Source organism: Malus domestica, chromosome 06 (genome assembly GCF_042453785.1).
Source record: "Malus domestica chromosome 06, GDT2T_hap1".
Taxonomy (NCBI): domain Eukaryota; kingdom Viridiplantae; phylum Streptophyta; class Magnoliopsida; order Rosales; family Rosaceae; genus Malus; species Malus domestica.
Window position 1 is genome coordinate 17582490 of NC_091666.1, and position 9209 is coordinate 17591698.

A 9209-nucleotide genomic window follows, 5' to 3' on the forward strand; every position below is an offset into this window, starting at 1 on the left:
TTATTGCATTTGAATTGGATATGTGATTTATTGTATTGGAATTTGGATATATGTTGAACTGTGGTTGTGATATATTAATGTGCATTGTTATGTTAGGATGAATGAGTCTAGTAGCCAATCTAGTGCACCTATGGTCTCGGTATTAGGAAAACGAAAACAAATATAACCTAGTGGTACCATTCAACTGGGCACTCCCTCACCTCAAGATTATCTGCATGATGATTATTATGAAGATTGTTGGGATGATGATTCGGATGTGGAGAAGGATATTGCATTAGAACAAGTAAAAGAACATTGGGAAGAAGAGGAAGAAAGGGAAGAGGAAGTAGAAGTAGTGAGAGAATGGGAGGGTCCTCTTCGGAAAAAGGGCAATAGGAGAAAGGGCCCAAGTCCGGCGTGAAAATGATGCTAAGAGGGTAACTATCACCAATAATATGGGGTGGAATCGTACATGGCTGAATGCAAGCATTGCAAACTCTTAGTACCGGCACACCCTATAATTCATGAGACATTGGGAATTCTTAAGCATTTGAAGAAATGCCTAGGTTCTAGTCTCTTTAAGAGTGCATATCTGAATCAACTAACATTGACACAAGCGAGGATGGGAGGTGCAATTTTCACTCACACTTTCAATAAAAAAAAGACTTGATAGGAGATGTGTGAGGTGGATTATAATAGTGGAGATGCCTTTTAGGGTGGTCAATCAAGAGGACCTTCAAGCTTTTATTCGTGACTTGAATCCAAAGTACAAACTTCCTAATAGGCATAAGGTGCCGGCGGTGGTTTTGGAGTTGTTTTTCGAAGAGAAGGTAAAAATAAAAAGTATGATTGAGGGGTTAAGAGTGAGCATCACAACTGATACTTGGACCTTGATTCAAAAGATAAGCTACATGGCCATCACGGCCCATTTTTGGACACTAATTGGGCATTGCATAAAAGGATCCTAAACTTTGTCCAAGTTACTTCTCACAAAGGTGATGACATTGGAAGATGTGTAAAGGGTTGCTTGAATGATTGGGGCATAGACAAGGTCTTTAGCATTACCATTGACAATGCTAGTGCAAATGACACTGCTATTGCATACATAAAAAGAAGACTCAAGTAAAATGATACTCTTTTACTCGACGGGGCTCACTTGCACATGAGGTGCGCTTGTCACATCCTCAATTTGATAGTTAAGGATGTAATGTCGGAGCTTAGTTGTGAGATTGATGCTATAAGAAATTGTGTGAAGTTTATACACTCATTCCTAGCAAGGTTAGAGTCTTTTACGAAACATTGTGTCTTGTTGAGACTTAATAGGATGTCAAGTATCCCTTTTGATGTTGTCACAAGGTGGAATGCCACCCATGAAATGCTTAATAGTTCAAGTTTAAAGAAGTGTTCTCTAAGATGGCCTTTGAGTGTGACTCTTTCATTGCTTACTTTAAAAAGGAGGTCTCAAAAGAGGTTGATGGGGTGACAACAAAGGTCAAGCGGATGGGTCTTCCGGAGGTGGATGATTGGGAGAGGTCGGTGAGTTTTGCTCACTTTCTCAAAAAGTTTTATGATTCCACCTTGACATTGAGTGCAACTCTTACTCCAATGTCACACTTAATACTTAGCACGGTGATTTCTTTGCAAGTGGAGATAGAAGAACAAATTTTAAACACCTTTAATGCTACTTTGCAAAGTGTGGCTACCTCAATGAAGCTCAAGTTTGACAAATATTGGGGTGACATTGAAAAGGTGAACTCTATTCTCTTTGTAACCCAAGCACTCGACCTAAGATATTTATCTAGAAGAGCTCGGCTATGGATAGGACACAATAAGGGAGGAGAAAGCAAGGGTTAAAAGCTATGTAACCTAGTTGTATAATGCATATAAGGAGGAAGTGGTCCTTAGTAGTAGTAGTAATAGTAGTACTAGTAGTAGTGCTACTTCAAATGTGGAGCAAAGATCAAGTGTTGTACTAGATGATTGGGGGGGGGGGGGGGGGAAGGAGATATTGATGTTGCTAAAAGGATGACAAGAAAGATCCAACAAAAGAGAGCGACGGCACAACAAAATGAGATAACCAATGAAGTGGATATGTACTTCAATGATCCACATTAAAGCCTAACATATGAGGGTTTCAATCTTTTGGATTGGTGGAAAGGAAATAGTGGTACATATCCAACTCTTTGTAAAGTTGCTAAGGATGTATTGACCCTTCCTAGTAGCACCATTGCTAGTGAGAATGCCTTTAGTCTTGGTGGGAGAGTTGTTGATCCTTTTAGAGCTTCCTTAACACCTAAAACGGTTGAGGCTTTAGTGTGTACTAGTGATTGGCTTAGAGGAAATGAATTTTGTTTCTACAATGAGCCTACACTCGACGAATTCAATTTCTACAAGGAACTTAAACGCTCAAACAAAAGTAAGTAAATAATTTAATTTCCTTTTTTATTTTCTTAGTATTTATTATCTATTTATATAATTCAATCTAAATTATTTGTGGTTTATTATCTTAGGCACAGCTAATTTGGGAGGTGAGGAGAATACAACACAAGGAAATGAAATGTCACCTCCACCTCCTCGACCACCTCAACCTTGAAGTTCAACAACGTCAAAATCAATCACTACCTCCACGAGCACCCCTTTTAAGGGGAAGGGCTCAACCATCAACATCAAGGGGAAGGGTACCAACAAGAAGGCAACAACAACTATCAACAAGATCAATGGGTCGAAGGGGCCGAAGAGGCCAACAATCTTCATAAACTTGAAGCTTTTGTTTTTGCTTTTGGTTTGTGACTTAATTTATTTTGAAACTTGGGCTTGTAACTAATTTTTTTGCTTTTGGGTTTGTTACTTAATTTATTTTTGTTGCATGCATGTGCAGTAGAATATATTTGAAGAACAATTTATAATTTCATATTTCAATTAGGGCTATAAATCTATGATTGCACATATTGGTATGTATGAAGTTAAAGGCACAAAATAGATTGCATTGGTGGCTCAAAATAGATTGCACATATGATATATTTGTATGTATGACAGATTGGTATTAACGAAATTGGGCTGACAATTTCAATATAAAAGGCTAAATTTTAGCCCAAAAGCCCAATATGTCAAGTTTCAGCCCAACAGACCAAAAGCCCAAAATCAAAATTTAATCCCATGTCCCAAAATCCCAAAACTATTTCGGGATTCCCAAAAAATTGGTTTGGGCTCGTTCTTGAAATTGGGATTCTCGAAAATTTTAGAGGAATCAGGATATCGTTTTCGGTTCGGTATCCCATACTGAACCAACTCTAATTCTTTGTTTCATCTTAGGAATAAATCTGGCAATTTGTTTAGTGGTTACTCACTGCATATATAATCCATCAACAAATCGTGACTACTACCTTCATATATATCCCACAAGTAATTCATAGACCTTTTCAAGCCTAAATTTCCTTCCTACATACTTGACCTTACATCAAAATATATGAGTAACAAAATCCAAGTGTTCGTAGCATCCTAATCTCTAATATATTCATTCCAACATTGCACATAACTAGCTTATTATAAAATCCTTCTTATTTGTCCACTACTCAGGATCAAAACAACACTAGAAATTACAAAACTCTATGTCGCATCAAATTCTTGTCTCATTCAATTCTTAACTCTAAGATTAGTTCTAATCCCTCAACCAACTTAAAAAATTTCTCAAGAAATTCATTTTCTAGAATTTACTTGAACACTTCCTGTTTCCTTCACCTTTAAGAGTCAAATGAGTTGAGTACACACTGACTTCTCCAATTTTTTTTCATTACAGTGACCAAACTTAAAAAAAAAAAAATGATAGATGTCCTATCTCTCTCTAAATGGAAAAAACATTACAACTATGTACTCAGTTTATTTCTTACTTTTTCCAAGGTAAGGATGACCACAATCCTCTTACTTAAGTCCACCTTTCAAGTCCTCTTGTCCTTTAGTTACTCATGAACCCATTTCACCTGAGAAATTCATCTTAAAGTTATATGCATGCATTGCTTAACTTTCATCCTTTTCGTTTTTGGATCAAACTTAATTTCCTTTCTCAAAAGATCCACATATGAATTCAATTGTAAAGATCATGTGTAAAAACTAACTTCACATTTAAGCCTATTCGTACACTCTACATATCACTAGAGGCCAACCAAACTTTGACTTCCAAAACCCATCGCACATACTCTTCTAAATTCAAACTTATCTGGCTTATGCTAATCTTCTCCCACAGTTCTTATCCAAGGGTGTCTAATACCTATGCTCTGATACCATCATGTCACGCCTCGGACACCGGTTCGGGGCGTGACACGTTATTGGCATGTGATACACATTGGAAGGTAGATCGATAGTTTTTCCATAAAGTATTAGTGTATGGAGTTAACTTTGGCGGGTAAATTGGTAGTTTTTCATAAGAAATAGTGTAAGTTAACTTTGGAGGTAAATTAGATGTTAGATTTGCAACCTATACGTAATGTTAAGGGCTTATAGGTGAGAAAATGACAGGATTACACTCTAAAGTGTGTTAAGTGACTTAAGTTGACGAAAAAATGGATAAAATAGCTTTAAATATAATATTAGGGATGAAATTAGCAATTTTTAATGAGTTTAGGGACTTATTTTACCGAAAAACAATTCAAGAACTTAATTTTCACTGAGATGATAGTTCAGAGACTAAATAGACACTTCACCATTCTAGTAAGCACATGACACGAATGCTATTCCCACAGAAAATTGGCCCAACGAAACCAACCCAATAGGCCCAACAAAAGGCTCTTCTTCAAGTTTGATGTCTACATATGCGGTTTCGATATTCGAACGGAACATTCCTGAGTCCACAACACTGAAGAAAAACCTCCACTGCGCGAATGGCGACAGCAATCAAAATCGAGCGCCAACGACCCGAATATTCTTCTTCTTCTTCTTCCCAAAATGTAAGTAATCCGGATAGCCCACCAATTCGAACATACATTTTGAGTTCTTTTTGTTGGGTTTTCTTTTCTTTTTCCAGTACAACTGTAGTTTATAATTTAATTTTTTTAAATATATTGTTATGGAATTTCGTTGTATAGTTGATATAGCTGAATCTGTGGGTAAATTTTTTTGAAGGCCAATGGAGATTGGTTGCAAGATTCCAAAAAGATTGAACCTTTGGTATTGAATGAATGAAGTTTGTTCTGCTCTGTGATCAACATATATATATACACACACACACACACATATACATATATATGTATATATTTGTGTGTTAATTTAATTAGGAATTTAGGATTCAACCTTGTTTTTTATACCCTTTTTGTGTTTGATGGGGTTCCCAAATTTTTTTATGAGAAGAGAATTAGATGATGTGAATATTTTACCATGGAATGAATAACCGCAAACTGGTTAGTTTAGTGTTTTTATGTTTTTGTTCTGAAGCTGCTAGAATCCAATCTGCTTCCATGTTAAGCACGACATATAAGAATTATATGAGCAAGGACGGAGCTAGAACTTTTATTTACTGAGGCCAACTTCTGAAAACAAAATGAACTTATTATCCAAAAAAAATGTTATAATTGATCGATAATGATGTGTCACAATGCTATTGTTACAAAGATTTAGATTTGGGTGGATGATATTTGTTAGAGAGGTAAAGCGGGAGCTAAAGGAAGAGAATTTGTATAGGATAGAAGTCTCTTTCCTTGCCAGTTCTATCATCTGTTAGCATTGATCCAGCAGCCGAGGGCAGAGCCTAATTGTTAATCTCATTGATCATATTCTTATACAACGATAAGTATCTTGGGTCACTACAGCCATAGAACTATGTAATTAGTAGCTAGGTGAGAGTAGGATGAGGATGAACAATTGGTTTATTGAGTTTAGAGAATGAAGGTTTATGTGGAACTAGTGTATTCTTCACGATAATCATGAATACAAAGGTTTTTCTGTTTCTTTTTCTTACAAGTTGAGTGGGGGCAGCTGCCCCATCAGGGCAATTGCTAACTCCGTCTATGGTTATGATGGATTAGGAACTAGTTTGTTTCAGCTTTCCAGTTTACTTCTTTCTTTGGCAATATATGATGGTTGAAACTATGATAGACAGATAGAGGTATCAACATATGAGCATAGATGTTAGCCTACAATATTTGTTTTTCCTTCCATGTTTTTTTCTTTTTGGTGTGTTTTTCGGTAGTTTTTACAAAAGAATATGGTTTTATTATAATGAAGAAAACAATATTTGTTTAGACCATGAACAGACAGCTGACTGGAGGTATCTATCTACGTGTATGCGATGTTTTCTTTACGCTGAGAAGTTTTCCTGATAAGTTAGTATATTAATGCACCTTCATACGTAAATAGGGCAAGATTCTTGGTAGTTTGTTTATCGTAAAGGGCTTAATATTCTCAATTGTTATGGCAGGTACTTATATGTAAATGAAATGCATGCTGAGAATCTCAACCAAAACATTATGCTGTTGGTTTAATTATCAACTATTGTATTGTGGTCTGAATTCTTTCTTATTAAATTCAGCTGGTATTTTACCCATATTGAGATCTGTATGTGTATCATTCATTTTTGAGCTCTCTCTCTCCGTCCACTTGTACTCTGTGTGTATCAAAAAATTTTGGTCTTTGTTTTGTTTTGTTTTGATTTATTTGCTAATTTTGGATAACTAAGTTTCTCATTTGCTAATCCAAAAGTCTTTTTTTGTCAAATCCTTTCAGTAAATTAGCATATCAAATTCATGGGAATTTAGGAATTAATGTACACTTGTTGATCTTTTTTCAAAAGCATATTCACTGAGTACACATCCTGTGTAACAGACTTAGGAGGATATCAAAATTTATGTTTGGGAATGAGCTTCCTGCTAAAAGAAAGGTAATTTCTTGTACTAGCTATGGACACATGCCTTAATCTTCTTCTGTCTTTGTATTTATATTTATTTTTCCTGAGTTGTGTCCAGATATGACAAGAACTACAAAGGGAACTAAGGATATCCAGCATTCCATTAGCGGTTGAAGAACTAATTGATCATATATCTTGGATTGTTAGTGTTTTCGTTTTGGAAACATGTGAGACTTTATGCATCATGTATATCTGTGCAATGTATATCCCTTATATCTTTATTGTACAAAATATTAGTTCACTTACAATTTAACTCTATTCATCGTTGTCGTGTCTTTTAGGGTAAACAGTTAATATTTAAGTCTATTGATACCGGAATTTGATTGAGCACGAGAGAGAGAAACAGCAAAGCAAGGGAAAGAACTATTTTCCCACAAGAAATATAATACCCCTCCCTCCCCTCGGCCGTGTAGTGCTTAATTATCTATAGAACTCATGGCATGTGACAATCATTCCCGTTCTAAGTCATTCCTTTTTTTAATTATTTTAAATTACGCAATTATCATTTTTACGCTATGCAATTATTGTTATGCTGTGTTTGTAGTTTTGTCACATGTTTTTTTTTTTTTTTTATGTTATTTTATTAGGATGAATTCTGATTCAGCTATAAGAAAACGAGGACGGGGTCAAAACAAACGTTTCTGGACAACCAAAGAAGATTCTGCATTAGTTGAATCATTGCAAGAATTATATCGCAACACCAAGTGGCGAGCTGATAATGGTTTCAAAAATGGATACTTAACCCATATAGAGGCAATACTGGAAGCCAAACTGCCGGGTTGTGGAATACAAGCGTCTCCTCACATTGAATCACGAGTTAAGACATTGAAGAAAAAGTATTGTGCCTTAACTGAGATGTTATCTCAAGGAGGATTTAGTTGGGATGATAAACAAATGATGTTGGTTTGCAATAGAAGTCTCTATGATGAATGGGTGAAGGTAAGTCTGCAGATATCCTTATTCATTATTTCTTATATTTTCCTGTCGACTATGGATTATAGTTTCTGTAATATTCTGTAATTGTAGAAAAGAAGGGATGCAAGTGGATTGTATGGCAAGCCATTTCCATTCTACCATGTCTTGCGGGAGATATATGAAAAAGGTCGTCATACTGGTGCAAATGTTGGCAATGATGATGATGATGAAGAGGACATTAGGCAAGAGGATGCAAACATTGATCAAACTCATGGCGGGGACGATGATTTGGGTGAAAATGTGATTCTGAATGTGGATACGAATATAGAATCAGAGTCTGAAGGGATGGAACAGTTTGATGTATCATTTAGTACCCAACAACGAAGGCCTGCACAAAGTACCCCAAGTGTTTCAGATCCCGGTCGCAGGGTGAAAGCAAAGGTAATGGAGGAGATGACAAAGAATTTTGGGAGTATGGCAGCTTCGGTACAAGCGATGACATCTAAGATTGATGCTCTGATTAAAGTTCTTTCAACTGATAAACAAGTGGGTGAATTGCAAGCTAAACTTGACGGTGAGTTGAGCAAAATTGAAGGCCTTACCGGATTGCAAGTCTTTAGAGCGATAAATATACTGGCCACCAATCATGACCTGCTGAGAGTGTTCTTTACCATGTCCGAGGAAAGGAAAAAGGTATACATTACGCATCTGTTAGAGTATGGCTTATGAAGGATAGTTATGCAGTCGCGTTTAATCTTCTAGTCAGTTGTAATGATATATTTGGTATAAAACGGTATGACTGAGACGTTATTGCCGCTGCTTATTAGTGACGATTGTGATAGTAATCTTTGTCATAATCGCGCTTGTTATCCAACTGATGACCGGCTTAAGTTATCTAAATTGAAATCGAAAGAGCTTAAATGCCAAAGTGCTTTTGGAGAGGTAATTTGCAGGCTAAAACCGCAAAAGGCGTAACACTTTATAACCCTTTGTTTCCATGGTAGTCATAGCACCATAAGTCATTGTCCGACTCTAATGGAAAATGAATAACCATGACCAAGTAATGGATTATCTTCTGGTGGGGCCCACATCGAATTGGGTACTTGTTAGGGTTTTCTTGTTCTAGGAGTCTTGGTTCGAGTATGATGGTAACTCAAGTTGTTGGGTGTTTGAGAAGAAAATTTTAGAATTCAAAAAAGTACTAACAACATTAAGAATCCTAGTTTGTTGAGGGTTTGATTTAGTTTTATAGTTTTTTTGTAGTTTATTTTCATGAATGTTAAGATCTTGGGCTAGTTGGAGAATGATTATATATGAAATACCGATGTCTATAAGCGTTTTTGTTAACTATTATTTGGAAGTGCTTCATGATGATTAGGTTGTTAACTCGGAGTTCTTATACGCCCCTAAAATAATATAAGCC

General features: G+C 36.1%; 1 protein-coding gene across 1 annotated transcript; it reads left to right on the top strand.

The window, feature by feature from the left end:
- The first annotated feature begins 4784 nt into the window (after positions 1-4784).
- Positions 4785-8714, top strand: LOC103437160 (uncharacterized). The gene is made up of 4 exons (XM_017332649.3): positions 4785-4919; positions 6790-6844; positions 7459-7810; positions 7898-8714. Exons 2-4 carry the CDS (start codon positions 6822-6824, stop codon positions 8513-8515), a joined length of 993 nt encoding a protein of 330 aa, XP_017188138.3. The 5' UTR covers positions 4785-4919; positions 6790-6821; the 3' UTR covers positions 8516-8714.
- The last annotated feature ends 495 nt before the right edge of the window (positions 8715-9209 follow it).

Excerpts from the sequence above, each read along its gene's own strand:
- LOC103437160 (XM_017332649.3), top strand. The coding sequence starts at position 6,822 with ATGAGCTTCCTGCTAAAAGAAAG. Across the intron at positions 6,845-7,458 it reads AGCTTCCTGCTAAAAGAAAG|GATGAATTCTGATTCAGCTA; the intron begins GTAATTTCTTGT and ends TTATTTTATTAG. Across the intron at positions 7,811-7,897 it reads TCTATGATGAATGGGTGAAG|AAAAGAAGGGATGCAAGTGG; the intron begins GTAAGTCTGCAG and ends CTGTAATTGTAG.